General features: G+C 31.2%; 1 protein-coding gene across 1 annotated transcript in view; it reads right to left on the reverse strand.

The window, feature by feature from the left end:
* Nucleotides 1-24,191, reverse strand: part of LOC118202633 (homeotic protein ultrabithorax-like) — an 88,261-nt gene extending 64,070 nt beyond the window's left edge. Inside the window, exon 1 of the mRNA XM_035374807.2 lies at nucleotides 23,450-24,191. Within this exon, the coding sequence (XP_035230698.1) occupies nucleotides 23,450-23,894 (445 nt within the window). The 5' untranslated portion in view covers nucleotides 23,895-24,191. The remainder of the gene's footprint in view (nucleotides 1-23,449) is intronic.
* Nucleotides 24,192-24,577: the final 386 nt, after the last annotated feature.

The following is a 24,577-nucleotide window of genomic DNA, read 5'->3' on the forward strand; positions in this document are numbered from 1 at the left end:
ACTTTTTACTGTTTTTTTAATAAAACTCAGAATAGCACTTCATTTTAACTGCGTCGACATAAGATACATGATTCGGAGCGCCGGAGCGGTCGTCGATATAAGGAATAAGTTTAAACAATAAATTTCCAACAGCTACAAAAGAATATTTAAAATAGCCTCTCTCTCTCTTCTTTTTTTTTTTTTTTTTCCTTTTTCTTTTCTTTTCTTTTCTTTTTTTTTCTTTTTTTCTTTTTTTTTTTTTTTTTTTTTTTTTTTTTTTTTAATATCTCTACGATAGAAAACCGGAAGTACGTTCCCTTCCATAAATAACAAATATTAAATACAAATCTCTGCTATGCAAATCAAAATCCATTTCCGATTAATACCCCTTGATAGGCAAAATGAAATTTATTATTAAGTAATTTATAAATTTTATCTCTACTTTTCATGAATATTTTCTTGCATATGTATTCTGATACCGAAAACATTTGGGGGAAAATATACTTTATAAAATAAACTTTCTTTAATAAACTTACTGAAATAAAATTTGCTTTATAAAAATAAAGTATAATATACACATTATTAAAAATACAATCAAATATTTTTTTAAACATCTAATTTTGTAAATTAAACGTTAATGATAAATTCTTATTTTATTAAATTTATTTTTAAAGCCTGAGCCTATTACTTGCTTTAAATTTGTGATCTGAGTTCCCCCTTCACAATACGAGCATAAAATGGCCAAAATTCATCACATTGTTCTCCGCAATTCTATGGTTACTTAGATATAACTGTTCATTTCACTTGAAATAGATATAACTGTTCATTTCACTTGAAATCGGAAAATATTAAGAAAACTATGCATTTGTACATTACCTACAAATAATTAAAAGCTGGTGCTGCGCAGCTGCAATAAAAACGTGTTTAATCTATGAGGAAAACAAGCGAAACTCTGTTTCATAATTTGAAAAGTAATTACGCTTCAGTAAGTTACGTCGACAATTTCCAATCAAATTCTTTATTTCTTGACTCGGCCAAATGTAATTAAGTAGTCAAACTCTGATTTACTTTTTAAATTTATAAATGGTAATTTGGCATCAAATAATGAAGATGACAATTCAGATTCAAATCAGAAAAAATTCTTCCAAAATATTCCACGTTTAAAGCGCCGAACGGAATTTTATAATTGCTTTGATACAAAGATTTAAGAGAATTATAATGATAAAGTTCTACAAGATTTATAATGGTAAAAATATTAATTTTGCGTGCGTTAAAAAAAGAAGGAGAGAAAGTGAGATTTTTCCGATATTTTCAGGATCGTTTATAATCAGAAAAGAAAATGAAATAAGCCAATGCAAATAAATTTCATCCAAAGAAAGTATACTGATAAAATTATAAAGATTATTTTTGTAGTTGTTGCTGGTTAGTTTCAAATGGTAACTAAGAAACAAATATTGATTTTATTTGCATTAAAAAAAGACTGTATCATGATCATTTACAATGGGAAATAACTAATGCAACTATATTTTAAAGAAACTCCATAAAAAGTATTCAAAAGCTAAACAAAGGTTTAAAAAAAAAACTGAAAGCTTTCAGATTTCATATTAAGACCAAAGTTTTTTTTTTTTTTTTTTTAATTTATAATTCCTTTACACACATGTGTACATTTTGAGAGTCTTTGGGCTAAAAATATTTAAAAACAGTGTAATCTTTAGAATTTCCGATACAGAGTCTCTCACCCTGGAGATTAAAATATTTTTATTCCTCACAGTGTTGCAACTGCTCGCTTTGAAATCGCTGAGTTTATTAATCAAAAATTCGTTAAAGTTTTAAAAAATATGAAATCGATAATAAAACAAATTTGAAATTCAAAATTTGTGTCCATACGCGGGTGGAAGTCTAAGTTATTCATAATTTGATGGCTTTAGCTACCGTTGTTTTTCCACAATGCAAAAAATATCAATACATTCATGCAAATTCTTATTATTTAATTTCTTTATATATAATACAGGGCGATAATATTTGGTGGCAGCAATCTGAAAAGTGATTGAACGCTTTTAGTGATTCGACGCAAAATGCCGTTACGAGACTAATAGCTCTTCTGGGTTAATAATATCAAATTCAAAGGAATACGTCGTTTCATGAAAGAAATCTGAACGTGGCCGTGAAAATTAAATAGTATAAAAAAGATTTTAATAATCTAAATAAGATCAAGATATCAAAGTACATATCTTCTCAATATTCAATTAAATATTTCTCGTCTTTTATAATTTCTATTTATAACTAAGGATAAAATGATTGTTAAAGCTCATGTAACAAAGGAGGTGCAAATCCTAGTACAGAATTCGAAGCAGACCAATCCCCTAATACCATTCACAGGTAGCACTGCGGGAAAGAATTATTTCAACCAATGAGATGCTTTAAAATATATTACTGGCTCCACGCAGTCGAGCATAAAAAAAGGTTACTTTTTTATTTGTTCATTCACAATCTTATGAATTTATAATTTAGATTTACATTTATTTTCATTTTCAGTTAAAACATTCTCATTAACACAAAAGATCAATATCTTCAATAGCAAGACAGTGTTATTCTTTCTTCAGTATTGTAAGAGGACAAACTATTTCTTTTAATTAACAGCTTTCCCATTATCAGAACTTTCCGTTCAATTAATATTTAAAAATTCGTTAAATCTTTGTTTTTTATACGAAAAACTAACATTATTCATCAATTTTGATTAGTTTAACACGTAATTATCACTAAACTTCAATACACAAGTGAAATTAAAAATTTTAATTTCGCCCAAGAAATGCCAGACATAAGATTTTACACATAGATTGTAAAATATATTAAATATATTAAATATAAAATCTGACAAACAGTACACAATTTTTTTATATATTTTCTTTACGCCTAAGTTGTTCTTTGATTTATTTAGATGCATTATTTAACACAACATCTTCACACTGCCAACGTATTCTTTGCGAAATTTCCGTACTTTTAACATCAGGAAAATATAATATATTTTTTTTTTAATTTAATAAGTTGTATTTTCATTTTAATTACTCAAACTTTTTCATATAAATACATACTCCAATGGAAAAATTAAATCGTAGACAAAAGATTCATAGACTGGTTATGCATCCATATTGTTGTTAGGCTGAAATATCATTCGAAGAAAGAAAATTATTGGTTTCTAATGAAACTGGACAGGACACGAGGAAAGCATATTATTATTTTGAGCAAAATAATTCGTTAATATAATATTGAATATTACGATTATGAGAAAACAAACACGGCAGTAATGAGCATAATATTTCTAAGTTTTTCAAACGAAATTTTTATTGTATTTTGGAATACATGTAATATGCGTCATTTCCTTTCTGAAATAATTTGACAATCTTGATTTTTTCTTCCCTCCCCTCTTCCTTCTTTAAATAACAAGAATTGTTAAAGAATCAGATACCGTTAAAGTGTTATATCAAAAATATAATACATTTTAAAGCTAAACTAGTTTTATGATCGTTGAGTTTTGAATACTTACTTCCATATCCTTCATACTGTATTCGTTCTTTTACAGTATGTTCCTCACATTAAAACGTTTTCAATATACCGCAAAATATCTTCCTCGTCATCGGCATAATATTGTAACATGTATTGCGCGCAGTATTACAGATAAAGAAATCCCTGTTTTTAACTTAGTTTTCCCCCAAATTAGAAAAATAATGAAAAATTCAAACGACGTACTCTCAAAATAATCCACTTATGTTTTCCTATAAAATCTGATGTGGACAACTTTCTTGTACAACCTATTAAATATTCTTTTTATTTAAAGAGATATTAAACATTGTTAAATATTTGTTGTTATGATTAACTGCACATATAAACTGTTATTATGTATGTAATTAGATTTCGTTATTTGTCTAATCTGTTTTTAATTTGCCACTCACAAAATATGAGTATTTTCGTCACTTAAAACACTTCTGTAATTGCAAGTATATGGCTACGACTAACAATTGCGAAAATAAAGGCTAGGTTAGGTCTTTTAAGCAGGGTAAGGGGGTGGATATATGTTTCGTACGACCGACTGCAATAAAAAAGGTGGTGGTGGTGGTGTATTTAACTATGGCAAAGCAAACTAGGGCTATCTGCCTAAGGGGAGGGATGCCTTCATAGAGGACTTTCTAAGGGAAACTGGCTCGTATACACGTTACACATGCGGAAAACCACGAAAACGCCCATGAAGCCAGCCCGTTCGCGGGATTCGAACCTTGAACCGAACTACCAGTGTTCAACGACTTTACCGCTCGGCCGCTGGTGGGCCGCAATAAAAAAGGAGGTGCATAGTTAGACGTTATAGCTGTTCGATATTACAAAATTTCAACGTTCTACGGCTAATCGTTTTTGAGTTATGCGAGATACACACACACACATACGTAAGTACGTACAGACGTCGTGGGATTAAAAAAAAAAAAAAAATCTCTTTTGCATCCGTTTTGTCAAAAAGAGTCTTTTATTCTGTCCTTAAGTACAGACATCATATAAAAAAATCCATTCGAGAACCAAATCGATTCGAGAACGGTCAAAATGGATATTTTCGTTTCGTTGTTTCGAAATTTTTTCGCGAGTATACTTCTTTTACTTCCTACAAAGAAATAAATATATCCTTTTTTTCTTGGGGAGGGGGAGACTCTAACACTGACTATTTTTAATTATAAAATTAAAGGTAATTTAAAAAATTTTTGACGTGAGAAGCATAGCAGTTTGTCATTTCATACTTATGTAGGATTCATATAGTGATAAAAATTTCTTGAAAGTATACCCAGCTGTTTTAGATAAATCGTGAGTGCAAGTATATAGACCTTATACTTTTGAGAAATCATAACATAAAGATATAATTGCTTTCAGTTACTGTAATGCTAAACTACTTATTTAAACGAAACTGGAGTTTCAAACGTAATTACAATAAGATTTTAAATAAAGAAAAAAAATCTGAAAGTTTTCAGATTTCAGATTACACCCAGAAAAACCTTTTTCAAGGGGATTCAAAATGAGATCTGAAAAGTGATACAGACATTCAAAGTCCTTTGACGCAAAATACCGTTAGACACTGTAACGTTGCAATGTAATACAGTAAGAAATATAAAGAAACCAAGCACATAAAATACCCGTGCTTGAGGATGCACGCGATGGTTATGGAACGCTTTGAAAGCATTGAGTTTGATAATAAAAAAATTCGTTAAAGTTTTACAAAATATGTAATTAGGTAATAAAATAAATTCTAATTTTGAGAGTCCAGATACCCATATTTGAGTGGAAGACAGCGTTATTCAAAATTTGATATCTCTAGGTATCGTTGCTTTTTCACAATGCGAGAAACATACATACACTCATGCAGATTCTTCATTATTTAATTTCCTTAAATATAATTCAGGGCTCTAATATTTGGTGGCAACAATTTGAAAAGTGATTCAGACTTTTATATGGAACCAACGCAAAATGCCAAAACGAAATTAACAACCCTTCTGGGCAAATTATAATAAAAGTTCTTAGGCCTAGTAGTGGTTACTAAAATATAGATAGATAGGCTAATAAGTCACCTTTTCTGTTATATGCAAATACGACTTGTATAAAAACTGTATAGAGAAACACTTTGTTTAATAAGTTCAAAGGATTTAATCCCAGAAATTCGCTGAAATCCAGATGTAAACAAACCATTTGACTCATTTATTAGATGGCAAACGTTTTACTATGTCTCTAGAGGCAATTTTTGCTTGGAATTTAATTTAAAACGATAGTAAAAAATTTTGTTTGAAAAAGAACATTAAAAATTCCATTAAAAAAAATTTATTCAGAGGAGTTTAAAGGAAACCTAGGGTATAATTATCAACTTACTCCTTCAAATTATTATTAAATCCTAAAATAAAGTGATCAAAATAGTTAATTCGCAACTTTGTCTATGAATTTAGCCCTCGTTGAATAGATATATCCAATATCCTCGATCCCTTCTTTTAAATAGGTTGTTTAGTTGGCATAATTTTCAAATTAATCGCTTTTTTAGCCCAAAGAGGTTAAATTTAAATTGTTGCTATTTTGTGATATTGTTGTTGAATTGAATCTTATGGTTTAAGTACCAAGTACATAATATCTAATAAATAAAGGTAGCAAACAAAACGTTTAAAACAAAGGCTCCTTTGGGCGTATATAAAATATTAAAGGTTTCAGTTTTTTTTTTTTTTTTTTTTTTTTTAATCATTCAAACTTTACTTTGGTTTTCCGTATCGATATAATGAGGAGTCCATACTTTCTTCTGATGATTTTTACTTAAAAAAAATAACTAACCAACCAGCAACTAGTTACTGAAGCAGAAAAATCCCAAATATTTTTTATGACTCTAAATATGTTAACTAACTCTTTTCGAATCACATCTGTATGTCTATATAGTTGTTGTATAATCATCAATATAGCTGGTTCTTTCTCCAATCACTTCTTCACCTAAATATACAAACACACCGAGTTTTATTGCTGGCATAATTAAAATATATGACCACTGATACACAGACTGAGAGAGAAAGAAACCGCCTTTTAAATAACTCGACTCTTCATCAGCCCCAGAAGACAAAGAGGAGCTCAGTCTTAAAAGAAGGCGATATGCACATTAACTGTCATCGCATGATTCTCCAAGACAAAATGCCTGCATGGGTTATAGATAACTCCAGAGAAGGAAGATGTTTATTTTGGTTCGCGGGGTTGAAAGCAGCGACGCGTAAACACATGTTGGAAAGCGATGAGAGTTTCGCTAGGTCAAGAGAACGAAGGAGAAGATACACAGTTGCTCATATATAAGTTTTTAGAACGCATGGAATCCTGCTAGTAACATCCAACTTGCAGACACCTCTAAGGAATGTTTCAAAAAATTTAACAAATTGAACATCCCAAGCCCATTAATGGCTGAGCACTTTTTATGACGAATAAATGAATCGACTATACTGAAAATAGCCACTTTTATTAGTCATCGAATTATGCAAGAACACATGAAAACGTTTTCTTAGGCGTGTGTGTTAAATTCTAAAGCAACGTTACTTTGTTATTAAGCATTATTTTCTTTGCTCTTACGGCATACGCAATTCAACAACAAAATTTTAAAAAAATTTAAAACCAGCATAGCTGTATACGTTTTCTTTCCTGCGTTTATTATAACAATGTTCAGTACTAAGACGGCTTTACAAAACTTTTTTTTTTTTTTTTTTTTTTTTTTTTTTTTTTTGTCGTTTTATTATTAACGTTTTTTGTGTTTACATATTATATATAACTTTTTTGACGCTTACGGCCACATAAAATTCGATTTAACAGCAAAATCACAAAATATTTAAAAAATATCTTTAGAATTTCCGATAGACAATCTCGCACGTTGGAGATAAAAATGTTTTATTCCGCAGTGTTACACTGCTCGCTTTGAAATCGTTGAGTTCGTTAATCAAAAATTCATTAAAACTTTGCAAAATATGAAACAAATAATAAAACAAATTCAAAAGTCGGGCTTCCAGATGCCCATATTCGGGTGGAGGACTACGTTATTCAAAATTTAATGGCTCTAAGTATCCTTGTTTTTTCATGCTGCAAAAAAAGTGTATACATTTATGCAGATTCTTCATTACTTAATTTCTTTAAATATAATGCTCGGCTACAAAGTCGTAACAAGAAAGGAAAAATAAGAAGTAGCAGTAAAACTGGACCAAAGCCAAAAATTCGTTTGTTTCTCATGATTATCTCATGGCATGTGTAATTAATTTCTATATTTTACGTGAATATATATTATGAATGTTAATTGGATGAGCATATGGATTTATCAAATGGCAGTTACTTTTCTTATCGAAATTTAAAATGGATTTAAATGAAAAATGAATTTATTAAAATTAAAATACTACTACCCTGGAACTTTTCTTAAATTTACAATATGATAATAACGTTGTCTAGTTTCACAATTTATTTTCGATTAACTTCGAAAAAATAACTCATTCATAATCATTTTTTCAACCATTACCTGAAATGCCTTCATTTAATAAATTATTAATTTTTTAAGAATTTTTTTTTACTGTTTTTGGTCTATCAATTTTGATGTAACTACTACCTTATACTTGGGGGGAACTAGTGTTATTCCTGCTCTTCTTCATAACCTTTTCAGCCAAATGCAAAAATTAGCCATTTTCCTTATCGCTAAACAAGATTTTCACTTTAAATTCTTAATTGGAAACTATCTCTCTCCGCCTTTATCTAAGAAAAGAAGGAAGGAAATTTTGCGCAAGAACGATTTTGCAGTCGCAAGTTACTGAGAGTATCATGATGTCTTGGAGTTACGTATTAAAAAAGAATGCATAAAAAAAAATGATGATGAAGAAATCAGGACTGAAAAGTATTTATATAAAATTCTATTCATGATTTTTTGCAAAGATTACAGCATACGCATGTCATTCATTTCGTTGCTTTCATTTCACACACAGTAGCGCTTACAGACATTAACGATGATGTTAACAGCTTCATGCTGATAAATAACGTCGGGAAGCGGAAGAAAAAAAGAGGGAACTTTTGGATCCTCGAATGATGGTCCCTGTAGGATCTGTAAATGCAGAGTGAGAACACACATTAGCGGCTTGAGATCCCCCCTCCACACCCGAATGAGGGTTGAGCTGAAAATCCCCAACTTTCCCTGTTCTACCCCTCACCCTTCAAGCGGAATAAATTGCTGTGAGAAAATGAGATCCTTAACTCACTGCTGCTGGCATTCTGTCCATTTCTTGCTTCTTGGGAATTTTTCTACAACATTCATACATCAAGCTTTACGCAATACCTTCTACTTCTAATACAGACAACAAAAACAGCCATTGCATCACCACTTTAACTTTTCCATTTATTCTTAAATAAAATTAAATAAAATCAGTAAAATAATATTACCGATTTTAAACTCATTTAACCTCCCCCCCCCCACAAAAGGAGGGGAGAGATTACAACAGAAATGAAAACTTGTAAAATCATCTTGCCTTTATCGTTTCTTGAAAGTCATTAATAAACCCACTCCAAAATGTAACCATTATCACATTGATTTATCCTGAAATTATGTGGAAAAAATACACTTCTTTTCTAAATTGTCATCTCGTCGACCCAAAGGCACAAATGGGAGAAATTATGTACATAAAAATGTGCATTATTGTTATTTAAGATATGTTTTCAAATGCCAGAACCTTCGTTTCTCAAAGTAACCTTTCTCAAACCGTATCTCTAGTAAAAATTCAGCTTTATTCGTCGCAACACAGCACAAGTGCAAATAAATAGACATGGCAGAACTACTAAAGATGTATATTAATGTTATTTAATATGCGTTAAAAAAAGCTATGCATTTTGGCTCTCGCATTGTAACTTCTAAGTATTCTCTAACATTTTGTTGTGTAGTGATGTCCAACTGATTTAGTATTATCGATTGTCATAAATCGCAAGAAATCTTTATCAGGTGGGCCAATAACTACACTTTGGTGAAGAAGACACCTGAAAACGATATATAACAAGCACTCTGAAATGTGAGTACTTAAGGTTACAGCCTAATATACCTAAAAAAAGACCCTATCCTTTAAAAAAAATTCAAAAAATTACAAAACACAAATTAATCACCCAAATTTATTTTAAAAAAATCGGAGCGCCTACGTAACATATGACGTCAGAAGCATATTTTACTGATTACAAATATTCATAAAAATTCTGAGTTAAATATATTATTTAAACTAATATATTTTAAGGTTATATCAGTTAGATACAATATAAAAAGGACAACAAATCAAATTACTATAAAACCGCTTTTAAATCTTTCAGATTGTCAATCAATAATAGATTAATTAAATTTGAAAGATAAATTACAGATCTGATGAAGGGCAGGCAACATTCTGAGAACTAGCTATGTGCAAGGTAGCACGGGAAATAAAAATTTTACATTTCGCACAGTAGAAAAATTTTCACAATTTGAGCATTCAAAAATATTTTCAAGAACTGCTGCTAGATTCTTGCTGTTCTACTTGTGTGTTAATTAACAAGCCGTAATCACATCTGCTATTTTACTTTGCCATGACACAATTTTTATATATTAAGTTTCAAAAATTTACAAAATATCTAATTCAAGGTGTAGAAATATATAACTCTGACGATGCTACATCATAAAAAAAAAACCTAGCGAATTATCAGGAAATAATGCATGAAACATGTGAAACTTAAATAAACTCTGGCGCATATTATGTCCCAGCCATCCATAGGCCAAGAACTATATAACTTATCGATCTCGACTAAAAATACAACTGGCGGTGTCGATTCAAAATTTCATTAGTTAGGGATGATAGAAGTAAATAACAGCATTCCTGGCAATTACAAGTAATAAATAACACAGTTAAGAAGATAACATCGAATAAATCACATGACAGCAAATCCAAAACTCGTACCATCGGCCAGAAGCCTATTTATCTCCAGATTATAAGACGTCATCAGTTTTAAGAATGACACTAATCCTCCTTCCTTCAAGAGCTAAAAAACTAGAACACCGCCACACTGCTATCATGAGAGCTTGAATATGTATCCAAATAGAAATGATACATTAGGTGAAAAAATAATCTATCCTGATAAGGAGAAAAAAATGAATCAAGCAGCAGTAAGAGCGAGCGAGTCTGGTTTGACATCCGATGCCACACAAGAGCAACCATAATCGTGGGACCCCAGCTGATAGGGGCCAATAAACGAGCTCTTAAAAGACACCAGAGTAGACTGGTACCTGTCAGGAATGTAATATCGCCACGAGGAAGAGAATGACAAAGCCGCTATATCGCCTTTCATGTAAACATCAGTCCCATTTGGCGAGACGTGAGTGGAAGTGCAAGTGACGCATTACGTCGTCCACTGCGAAGCTGCAAAGAGTTAAACAAATACGGCACAGCGACGGAGATCTATCTGATCATAAGCCTTAACCCATTTCTTGACGAACAGTAAAAATACAATGAAAGGGTTACTTTTCGGGCGGAATTATGTAAATATGCGTATTCATTCTCTATTCTATGACGTAAATTTTTATTCCTCGTATGTTAATGAAACAAACATTTGCTAGGGAAAAAAAAATCCTCCACGTATGTTAATGCATGCAAACATTTGCTAACAACAACTTGTTCCTATTCCATTATGTACGCTAACTTTTTCTTTCCCGTACGTTAATGTATGCTAACATTTACGGAGATAATCAAACAATATTTTTCTCTTGCTAATAGATTATGAAACACCACTAAAAGAAAAAGAATGGAACTTCAATTAGAAAAACGAAATATACGTCACCTTAAGACTAACGTAGATTCCCGCCCGGTGAAGACTAGTCTTAATCGGGCTAAGTTAGTCTTAAATTGAGCTAAGATCTACTCTTATTCGGGCGATAGTCTACTATAGACTTAATCGGAAAAGGCTCACCAAGAAGCGTTGTCAAGAACGCTGAATGCCTGGATTTGACACCAGGCACACCGACTGGCTGCATGGGTGGTTTTCATCATATATAACGTAAATAAGAGAGTTTCCTTTAGAAAGTCCTTACATAGCCCTTTAGGGTTAATCTGTAAAGCATGTCAGCACTTAACAGTTCTACATTTTTCATATGACACTGAGTTACGCTACCCCAGGGTTAATGTCAAATCACTAGGGTTAATGTCCCTGATCCTTTGTAACACATAAAATTTCCAAGCTTACTCTTGAATGATAATGATCGATCAAGAAAGCTCCTCCAATGGCACATTCTACAATTCACTCACTGTTTTAATACGCACAGTTTTGTTATTTCCAGTTACGGACTTTTTATATTCAGCAACAATATCCTTATCATGTTAATGCAGGGCAATGTTTTCCAGAATATAAATAGATACAGAGTATAAAGGAGAATGAAATCCATGTGTGCAATAAAAATGAAAATAAATATGATCTCTTGTTGATATACAATAAAATCTTCCACAGTTCCAAATAATTTTAGCCTTATGTGGACATGATCGTCTTAGAGAAATTATATTCAACGGTGGCTTATTTATGTTTAGGCTAACAGTGGTACTTCAAAAACTAGTTGTCACAAGAACGTCACAGTATTTCTGAGAACGAAAATAAGCTAATAGTCCTGAACATCAACAGTATATTTTATAACGTTACAATCTACAGAAGACCTAACTGCCTAGAATCATGGGTGATGATCTTTGGGGGAGTGGGCATTTAATGCATATTTTAATGTTTATTACTTTTATTCTAACATTATTTACGTTTATATATTATTTTATTATTTATTACAACTCTTATGCCGACGTTATTTATTTCCACGGGCTCTGAGACTCTGATGTATTGGATTTAGTACGTTTTCGACAGCAGACAGTGGTAGAAAAGAAGCAGAACATGTAAAATAATACCCCACAGGAACTTAACATGAATCACTGTTATTTTTTTTTTTTTTTTTTTTTTTTTAAGTAATGAAACTGAAATATATTTACATAACACGCTCATAAAAGTTACTGCGCAACTCACTTCACATCACTTCTGCTCAATTTTCATCGCAGTGGCTTCATGTTTCTTCGAATCTTACATTTAAAAAACAACAGCTGACCAACTATGTTTTTTACCATAAAAAAATCATAAAAATGACAAACAGATAAATCTTTTTAATTAAAAACAGACTGTAAATATTGCTACGAATTTCTTTTCTATTATCACATTCTGCATGCTTTTCACATTTTAGAATTTAAATGTATTTTAAAGAAAGCATTAAGAGCATTTTAAAGAGAGAAATGTATTTAAAGAGAGCGTAATTATAAAACTATACTTAAATTGGTAAAAAATCTACGAATATTAAGGGTTAATACTTTATGACAGCTTAATTTCTTAAATAATATAGCTTTTCATAACGGAAAAGTTACACAAACAAAACTATTAAATTGCATATTATTTTCGGATATCATATCACGTTCATATTCTCTGTTTCTGCTGTTATCTGTTGTTAATATATGTTGTGTTATATATATTGTTATTATATATGGAAGAATTCTTTAGATAACTTGAGGATTAGAAAATAGCTCCGTAAATACATAAGATGCATAATGCATAAGGAAAAGCTTGGCAGACGTGGCGGTAAATTCAGTATAGTTTTATTTCGTTATAAAGCAAGCTTTGGTAATTATAAATAGATCCACACATCTCATTATGGTCGCTATGCACCCCACAATTTTATACATTTTATACAGATATTTACATCTTTAAACAATAGACAAGACATAGTGGTAGCAGAAAGCGCCTTGGGAAAAAAGAGCTGCACATTAGTGATATTTATTGACTTTGTAGATTGTTCTTTGTAGAAATGTTGATCTGTGATTGGATAAGAATTCTCGCATTGCGGCAGGATTACATAAGCAGACAAGAAACGGATTAATTTTTGAAAACGCAGTCCAGAAAGTTATTATTACCAATATTATAAGCAATTTAAACTTTTAGGGCAGAATGGGGAAGCAGAAAAACTAAAACGAGGAATTAAAAGGACTATTCCGAAATTAAAGTTATTAGTTTCTTTTTTCATAGTTTATATATTACACATAAACCCCCATATTGAACACCTACGCATTTGCTTTTGGTAGCTCGTTACTTGTTGCTTCCTTTCTTCCGCAAATTTGTTAAAAATGTAAATATTTTGAAATAGGCACTAATAGAGCAGGAGGTTATTTGTGGCCATTAATATGTCAATTAAAATAAAAATGAATATTCAATCTGCCTAAGCTGCCAAATTTACTGTTCATTATGGATCAATAACGATGCAATTAATAGCTCTACAGAAATGAATAGCTCCGTAAATAAATATGAATGAAAATAAATATGATCTCTTGTTGATATACAATAAAATCTTCCACAGTTCCAAATAATTTTAGCCTTATGTGGACATGATCGTCTTAGAGAAATTATATTCAACGGTGGCTTATTTATGTTTAGGCTAACAGTGGTACTTCAAAAACTAGTTGTCACAAGAACGTCACAGTATTTCTGAGAACGAAAATAAGCTAATAGTCCTGAACATCAACAGTATATTTTATAACGTTACAATCTACAGAAGACCTAACTGCCTAGAATCATGGGTGATGATCTTTGGGGGAGTGGGCATTTAATGCATATTTTAATGTTTATTACTTTTATTCTAACATTATTTACGTTTATATATTATTTTATTATTTATTACAACTCTTATGCCGACGTTATTTATTTCCACGGGCTCTGAGACTCTGATGTATTGGATTTAGTACGTTTTCGACAGCAGACAGTGGTAGAAAAGAAGCAGAACATGTAAAATAATACCCCACAGGAACTTAACATGAATCACTGTTATTTTTTTTTTTTTTTTTTTTTTTTTTTTAAGTAATGAAACTGAAATATATTTACATAACACGCTCATAAAAGTTACTGCGCAACTCACTTCACATCACTTCTGCTCAATTTTCATCGCAGTGGCTTCATGTTTCTTCGAATCTTACATTTAAAAAACAACAGCTGACCAACTATGTTTTTTACCATAAAAAAATCATAAAAATGACAAACAGATAAATCTTTTTAATTAAAAACAGACTGTAAATATTGCTACGAATTTCTTTTCTATTATCACATTCTGCATGCTTTTCACATTTTAGAATTTAAATGTATTTTAAAGAAAGCATTAAGAGCATTTTAAAGAGAGAAATGTATTTAAAGAGAGCGTAATTATAAAACTATACTTAAATTGGTAAAAAATCTACGAATATTAAGGGTTAATACTTTATGACAGCTTAATTTCTTAAATAATATAGCTTTTCATAACGGAAAAGTTACACAAACAAAACTATTAAATTGCATATTATTTTCGGATATCATATCACGTTCATATTCTCTGTTTCTGCTGTTATCTGTTGTTAATATATGTTGTGTTATATATATTGTTATTATATATGGAAGAATTCTTTAGATAACTTGAGGATTAGAAAATAGCTCCGTAAATACATAAGATGCATAATGCATAAGGAAAAGCTTGGCAGACGTGGCGGTAAATTCAGTATAGTTTTATTTCGTTATAAAGCAAGCTTTGGTAATTATAAATAGATCCACACATCTCATTATGGTCGCTATGCACCCCACAATTTTATACATTTTATACAGATATTTACATCTTTAAACAATAGACAAGACATAGTGGTAGCAGAAAGCGCCTTGGGAAAAAAGAGCTGCACATTAGTGATATTTATTGACTTTGTAGATTGTTCTTTGTAGAAATGTTGATCTGTGATTGGATAAGAATTCTCGCATTGCGGCAGGATTACATAAGCAGACAAGAAACGGATTAATTTTTGAAAACGCAGTCCAGAAAGTTATTATTACCAATATTATAAGCAATTTAAACTTTTAGGGCAGAATGGGGAAGCAGAAAAACTAAAACGAGGAATTAAAAGGACTATTCCGAAATTAAAGTTATTAGTTTCTTTTTTCATAGTTTATATATTACACATAAACCCCCATATTGAACACCTACGCATTTGCTTTTGGTAGCTCGTTACTTGTTGCTTCCTTTCTTCCGCAAATTTGTTAAAAATGTAAATATTTTGAAATAGGCACTAATAGAGCAGGAGGTTATTTGTGGCCATTAATATGTCAATTAAAATAAAAATGAATATTCAATCTGCCTAAGCTGCCAAATTTACTGTTCATTATGGATCAATAACGATGCAATTAATAGCTCTACAGCATTTCATATATTTAGGAGATGGACCTTGGATAAACTTTCCAATATAAATAATGTCTTATTTTCATAACAAGCAAAGAAAAGTAAAAAAGAAATAAATCAAATTCTCTGCTAAACATCAGCGAAAAAATTTATCAAACAACTCGGAATATAAACAATGCCCGCAACAGAAACGAATCTAGCTAGTATACACAAATATAATGTTTAGAGATACTGACATGAGAAGCACTTCCCAACAGTAATAACAGCAACACTGAAATCCATTAAGAGACGTTTACGATAGGACAGGAAATGTTTACTAGCCCATTACATTAAACGCTACGCTGATTATGTCTACACCGAGTCGTTTGATATTGACATAAAAAGTGACATTAACTTGAAGGCAGCATAATCTAATGCAGTTGAAGCAAAAAGGATGTCGCTTGACTATATAGCGATTGATCGCTCTAGTAAAAGCTGCATACTCGTCAAAAGGCCTCAATGTGTATAAACTTTTGTTTCAAACAATCCATTAACTTAAAGATGCTTTTGCTGACAAACATGAGTATGTTCTTTTAGAGTAATGTAAACCGAATCTTGACATTTGAGAAATGAGAGGACCATACATTAAAATGGTGGCTTATCGCTCAAATTCTGACTCCCCCCCTCCATTTCTTCTTTAAATTCCTAGGAACACCCAAGACGTTTACAGTGAAATGGTAATAACATCGAATTAATTTGGACACATTGAGAATAGCGTTCTAACGCTTTACAAGCAGCAACATTCGGTGATTTTATGGCATTCAGACTTCATTTTATAGGTGGACATTTTATTTAGTATTAAAATAATTTGTCGAAAACTCGTTTGCAGTTTTCAGCAAACTCACTCTTAAAACTACATCCCCCTCAAGCAGGACTATTCTGTAAATGTATTAACAAGTTGAAAAACAGCAGAAATAAAATACGATAGCTCTTATATTAATCATTCAGCTCTGTTGGTGCAAGAAATGCATGCCAGTTTAAATTTTAACAACTAGCAAAATTTTCTTGCATTAGTTTCAAAACATGCAATGCATTTTGAAAAATCAATAGCAAACTTTTTTTTTGGGGGGGGGGGAAGCAAAACTTTCAGCTTTCAGTTGCAAAAACGATTAAAAGCATAGCTTTGTGGAAAACTTATCACTGCTCATAATAAAAAATAAAGCACAAATGCTAAATTTTTAACACAAAGAATAATAAAATTAATTTAAGGATGGCATAAATTATAAGATTACCAGCAAAATGAACTCGACAAAGCCTGAAACAAAAAATATATTTTACCTGTGTTAGGTCACGCTTAACCCGTTGAGTTATAATCACTACCTTTTTCCAATCACAAAGTGTCTCTCCAAATATTATTTATTATGTTACTCTTATCTTTTATCTCCAAATCATATTTCCCATTTTGACTTACAATGAATTAGAAGTTATTCGATTAATCTACACACTATTAAATCAAATAGCAAAGAAAATGCATCAGGATACACAAGGAAACACGCTATTGTAAGAGCAAGAAAGATCATGACCGACTGGAAAAAATATCGCCACATTGTTCAATAACGCTCTGCATATATGATTTAAATAGCATTTTCAGTTTTTTTCCTTGTATTCATCTTCCGTCATAAATTCTTTTCCAAAGGCTTATATATGCACTGAATCAAAAGTAAATATATTTTTTAAAGGAATAAAGACTTCATATCTAAAAGCATTATTCAATGCTTTTATATCGGGATAATAATGAGAGAAAAAGGCGAGAAAACTGAAAAAAGAATATACACAAAGAATGTAATTCACCAAAACAAGCGGTTAAAATACTTACAAATCAACTATAAGACTTTTTTTTTTCTGGGGGGGGGGGTTCAAGTCAAATTTTAATGTAAAAGATTTGAAAATAACGTACAAATAAATCAATATTTTTTTAATGGCAGATACGAAACATATCCCTGTACTTGATTATAACACGACATAATACACGAATGAATAAATTATTAATCGATAATGAATAACAGAAACAAATTATACAGAATACGTGCGTTCATAAATAATTCTTAACATAGGTAACTGGAAATTTTATTCATGTGTTATGTATTTTTCCTTATGTTCTCATACTGAGTTTATAAATTATACATACTTCATTTCTACGTTTTACAAGTTAGAGATAGTATTTTCTAAAATAACATATAAAATAGACTTTAAGAAGCAATAATTATAATAGTAATTAATTATAACAAACTTTAATGACTGGACAGAAATAATTAAGGAAATGTTGATGAAATTATATAAGCCATACTTATATCACAAATGGTAAATACTTTCAAACAATAATTAAAAAAAAAAAAAAAAAACTTCCAAAACAAACAAACGTATAACAAGTTATCTAAATGTAAGATCTATGCGTACGATATTCTCATCCCCCCTTTAATTAGTTGATTTTTTGTTCTGTTCACGGATTTCTTTTGTTTGTTGATCTTCCTCATCAGATAACTGCTTATAAAATATTCTTCGAAATTTCTTTGCAAATATTATTACCTCAGTCACTTATTTACCTCAGTACCTTATTTACCTCAGTCAGAATTACTAAAATTTAAGAATGTCATTTAGGTTATTCTCAATAATTATTTCATATTTAAAAGTAATGCTACATTTTTAGAATTTTTATAATAATATAGAAGATTCATTGTCCTCTAAAGATTTTATACTTATTACAATTAAAGCTTATTTGAGATATGATTAATATAATACTCTTTTATATGGTTTTACAGACTAAAATACAGTATAAGCATAGAAAAGATTAATTTTTATTATCGCTTCTCAAATAGTAGTTTATTAACATAATATTTGTAATAAAGTTTGCAATTTAACAATTTGTTGCTTGCTGATAATATATAATAAAACTATAAAATAAAATTTCCGAAAAAACGAATGATGATCTGATGAAATTTTTAATTTTGCAAAAAATATCGTTAAAATAATGTTACTTATGAGAAATTAAAATTTTTTAAACATTCGCATGCCGACACCTCCACAAAATACCAAAATAATTCGGAACCAATCATGTCAAAGTTTCTACCAAGACAAAAAAAAAGCTCTACGTTCAGTCTACCTAATGCCATAATTTTTATTCAAGTTATGAATTTCAAATTTACTTCCACGCGATTTATGGTTTATTGGACTATCGTATTTTATTTTGATAAAACAATGCTATTCATTGCTGTAATAACTATTGCAATTCAGAGTACAGTTAAAGAAACTCTTATTTTCTGCTCAGCACTTACACTCCGTACGAATAAAAAACACTCGCTACTAAAATACATTAGATTCATATTCCTCCTTTTTACGACTTACAGGCGCTAGCCTCACACAATTCAAACAAGAGCAACTGCTCCATCCAATGAAGCAGGACGGAATGACGCATAAAGGCGACTGTTAAAGACACTCTCCTGAGAGGCCCAGTCTGGGAAGGGAGATTTTTATGGCCATGCAGGCCAAACGGAAAGGGTAACCCCCGAAATAGTTTCCAATCCTAGAAGCCCTTTACAACACTTAACTTGCAATAAAGAGATGTTTACACGCACCTGAATGAAGGACTCTAAAAGACTACGCGAAGAATTTACGGGAGTCATAAAATCGCGCCAAGTGCCCATAAACGACCATTTAACAGGTAATTACCATTACGTCTTGGCTTACCTAGAAATGGCTGGATCAACTACTTAATATCAAATAAAACCTCTGTGGCCACATCGAGGACTTTATTAGGACATTTAAACGTCAGCACTCCTTTCGGTTTACTTAAGCCAAAGACAAAAAGGTTACACATTTATAGTCCAGAGGACGTAGCCAGTTAGGTGGAAGTTCTTATGGATGTGAAAGCGTTTCCTCCTCTCTGTTCTTGAAGATACGTTTATTAAGTACTGCATAAAAAAAACAGAGAATGTATATATATATATTGTTATATGTTTTCTTAATGCCAGTATGCTATAACGCAATATAATAAGTTTATTGTTATTTTTTGAATGGATATTATTTCTTACTTTTGTGTGGATATATCAAAAACAACAAACTGATAAAGTTGTTAAAAACCTAACAAATGATCCCAATTAAAATACAGGCACAGAAAGACATTTTTCTTCACTATTACACAATAAAAAAGTTCATAATGATATTCGTTCCCTATATTACACATTCCTAAAAAAGTTCATAATGATATTTATTCTCTATATTACACATTCCTAGGCCTCACATACTTGTTGACACTCAGTAGCATTCCTAAAACATTCCAGTAAAAAAACATTTTTGTACATGTTTTATTCTCAGTATTAAAGGCACATGTAAACAAATTATGCATGTCTAGCTTCTTTTATATATATGTATACATATATGAACAATTTTAAGAGAATGAAATCAATTATGATTTTTTCATATATTTCAGTAAAACACACATGAAGGTAATATTGCTTAGAAAGTATAACCCTCTCTAGATTCCAGCCTAATTTTAATTATCAGTGAATGTACACATATATTACATTAACCTGCTAATTCTGTCTGAGGTTTTATTTCTTATATTCACTAAGTAAATCTTGCACTTTCTAATTTCATGCCTTTTTATATGGCATATTTAGCAGTTAAAAAGAACTAAACAGTTATTTATATACAGCTTCTTTCGAACAATTAAATATGATTTATAAATTATGTGAAACCGATTAGTACCTGCAATTCTAATGGGAAATTGTTCCAGAATTTTTTAACAGAATAGAATAGAACTGAAATTGTTAATGTTAATTAATTAATTTGTATGATTTCAATGCAATTTTGGTATATGGTAATCAACATACATTTACTTCAAAATGATATCATTACATTTAACCTGAATTTATTAAGAACTAAAAGCTATGACATGCTTTATATATCTATTCTGACTACTCTACTTATAATCAGCTTTCAGTGCCGCTTTATAAATTTCTTCTATAGCGTGGTTCATTCCCTACAATAGACGTTATTTTAAATGTTTTGCTGTTCAGAATTCTAAATCTTTTGGTATTCAAATCAGTCTGAAGGAGCGGTTATGCATTGATCTCGATCTTTGTTACATTTAATTTCAAATCTAAATTAGAACTAACTAAAATCAGATAAATACAATTTGACATACTAGCTATGAAATTAATCATACTTCCTTAATTATCGGCTCATTTACAAACCTAAAAAAAATGAATCAACACCCCTTTAAGAACTAATACGTTTTTAACCTATTATACCATACATCATTTAGTATTGGTATAACAGGGTAATGTAAACAGGTTTTACATCTTAAGAAAAAATTCTAGTATCACACTAACGTTAATTTTCTTTATCTTGTTAAGTATCACATTACTCTTATCTTGTTAAAGTTTACTAGAATAAATGTTTTGATTTATAATACAAATGTAGCAACATTTTTTGGAACATATTTTAATTGGTAACAGTTAGCTGAAAAAATATTGCTTCCAAAAAACGTACTTTGTGAAAATACATACAAAACTTGCAAATAGTAAAACTGTCCTCACCTAACGAAAGAAACAATTCATTTTTTCAATTTTATAGAATTCAGTGATTCTGTATATATGTTTATTATTGCTCTCCATGATATGCAGTTGTTCTAAATAAATGCAAACTATAATAAATACCTACCAATAATAAATTAATGAATCTTCAGTAATGCCATTATTTCTTATATTAAGTAAGAATTTTCATAATTATACCCCTCATTTGAATATTTTCATCAGTATCTAAATGTAAACTTACAAATCTCAGCATAAGTATTAACAGAATTTAAGTTGTCTACATAACTTTTAAACAACTCTTAAACAGATTTTTTGAGGTATCAACTTAAAATGTCAATCATACTGATCTTGAATGACTGCTAAAATTCAATTATCCCTACTACAGTAGCAAAATGAAAACTGAATGTATTCTCATGAGCAGAATTTAAATTTATATTATGTTTACATAGCATTTATTAAATAATCACCAGACTAACAGTTGGAGATGAAAACATACTGATCTTGAATCATCGCTAATTTAGTAAACACAATGAAATGAATGTTTGTTTAGTCAAGAGACAAACTGTACTGCAAATAAGCATGAGATAAATGCACAGCAAAAAATAATCACGTTATTTTCAGTTACTAAATTCGTAGCATCAGATGTCAATGCACAAAATTAATTGTCAATATATTAAAAAGTACTTTCGTTTTGGTTTTAACACTTTTGTACCCAAAACCAAACCTTCTTTCTGTTTCAAACAAAATTATCGATTTTATCACTGTATGTCTACTAAGTGTACCTAAGAGGGAGGGAAGATATCTACGTCGAACTCTGCTGCTTTACCTGCTAAAAGTAAACCAAATTCTACATATATGCAACTCACATGCTATATACGTTAATTGAGGAAGGCAAATTCAAATTATATCAATGAAATCATTAAAGAAAAATCAAGATGACATTTTAACAAGGCTACATACAGCTAATTTATTTTACCAATTTCATCAAGAACTAAAGAACAAACTGGTTCCAGCACTGGTGGTACTTAAAACTCCCTGAGAATTATAATTTCATTTCACGTAAGACTGAAGTGTGTGTGTGTGGGGGGGGGGGGGAAAATCGGTCTGAAGGATATATTTGTTTCCTTTCTACTTTATTTTCTATACGTTTATATCTTGTAAACATGATTGTTCGACAATTTATACGCACTTACAACTCATAAATGTATATCCTGCATACTACATGTTTGTTTAGTATATGCCAGTCAAGAGTCAGATGTACTGCAAATAAAAAGGAGATAAATGCAGAGCAAAAAGTAATCATGTTATTTGCAGTTACTGAATTCACAGAATCTGATCAGTGCATCAAATGTATTGTTCAATATATTAAAAAGTATTTTCGTCTTGCTTTTAAGCAGTAGAAGACTTTCGTATTCAAAACCGAAAGTCTTGTTTTAACCAAAGTTATCGATTCTTGTATTTCTAAGGTACTAAGGGGGGAAAGGAAAAATCTAAGTCGAACTCTACTGTTTCACCAGCTAAAGTACATCAAATTCTATATATATATATATATATATATGCAATTAACATGCTTTTTGCGTTAACTGAGGGAGGCAAATTCTGTCAATGAAGTCTGTCATTGAAGAAAAGTCAAGATGTCATTACATAAAACTAATTTAATTTTACCAAATTTACCAACAGTTAAATAACAAACTGGTAACATTATTGGTGATACTTTTAAAACTTCCAGAGTATTACAATTTCATTTCACGCACAACTAAAGTGAAATATACTTTGCTTTCTTTAAATTTATATTTTGTAAACATGACTTATTTCACAATAATCTCAAGAGAACACTTTCATTTCATTTTTCACTACATACGAAAGAAAAATTTAAAGAGATTTGTTTGAACAACAATTAGCATAAAAATTAAGCAATTTTCTGACCACAGAATATAAGAATCAAGTCAGAACTGTTTTTCCCCCCCTCTTCCATACTATCCTGCGATATTTTTCATATTTATATTTGTTTATCAGCATCCCTTAACCCTTTAATTGTTAGGATATTTAAATAATTTTGGTAAACGTCAATCTTTATTGAATATTTTGATACTTCTTGGGCGAAAATAAACAGGCAAATACAAACCTGCAATAGCCATCCATGGATAAAATGCATTGGCAGGAGTTTGGGCAACAGCCGGAGAGTTTTGACAACACTGCTGCCAGGCCTCGGTGACACGAGGGGCCGTAGAGTTCTCCGTTGCAAATGAACGCATCTGTTCGTTAGCCGCCCTCGCGGCCACTCCAGGCCAGTTTACCATGTCTTTGACGGCCTGACTGAATCCGTTTGCCTCCTTGGCCAAACACTCGGCCTTAAAAGTTGCCTCACCACCTGAATATAGTTTACAAGCCGCATTAGTAGCACCATTTGCATCCGCATAAGGGGCGGCCTCGTGTGCGTTGCGGGGCGTAGGGCCCTGGCCGAACGGCGGGACAAGTAAACTCTGCGGATAGCGATACGATTGCGGTTCGGCGGCCGTGGACGCAGGTCCGTTGTAGAAACCGCTCTGTTCAAAGTACGAGTTCATCATCGGCGGATGATAACTTCGCCTTTTCCCCACTATCACAAAAACAAAGTACTTCGGATGATGATCGAAGAGAATCACTAGCGCGCTGCAGCACCCAAAGCAACGACACCCAGCATGCAAAACTATGACTCGGGGGGAAGTTTTTCGGGGGCCGTTATTTTTTACCAACGTGTTGGATTAAATTTGGCCATGGCCGCTGCCGGGGAGAAACATAGCTGGTTGGGCTCAAACCCCGGAAGGTGGGTTCCCAGCCAATCAGAAGCAGCCGAACTCTTTTCTCTGTATTGTTGTATCCTGCCGCCATTCAAGAGAGCTGATGGAACTACGCACACCCGCGGCGCCTGCTTACGTGATGCTCTAAAGCTCTGTTTCCCTTCTTTGCTTTTTTATTTTTAATACGGAGGATAAAAAAAAATAAAAAAGACTTTGTCTATTCTTCTGTCCGCATCGCCCGTCTACCAGAGAAGGATTCTTTGGGTTCTGTTTGAGAATTTTTTTTTCTTTCCAGATTTCGAATTTAGAAGATCCACTTCAACCGTGTTCAAAATAAATTTAGGGGCCAGACGAATATTGCTTATGTGCTAATTTCAGCGAATGTGAAACATTCTGACACGAGTTCAATATGAGCATTATTTCAAAAAAATTTAATTTTTCATTTGTTTCATTTCCTCTAACGCAGCTAATAT

The sequence above is a fragment of the Stegodyphus dumicola genome, chromosome 12 (assembly GCF_044657685.1).
Source record: "Stegodyphus dumicola isolate Sdum_Otavi_A_Nest chromosome 12, ASM4465768v1".
NCBI lineage: Eukaryota > Metazoa > Arthropoda > Arachnida > Araneae > Eresidae > Stegodyphus > Stegodyphus dumicola.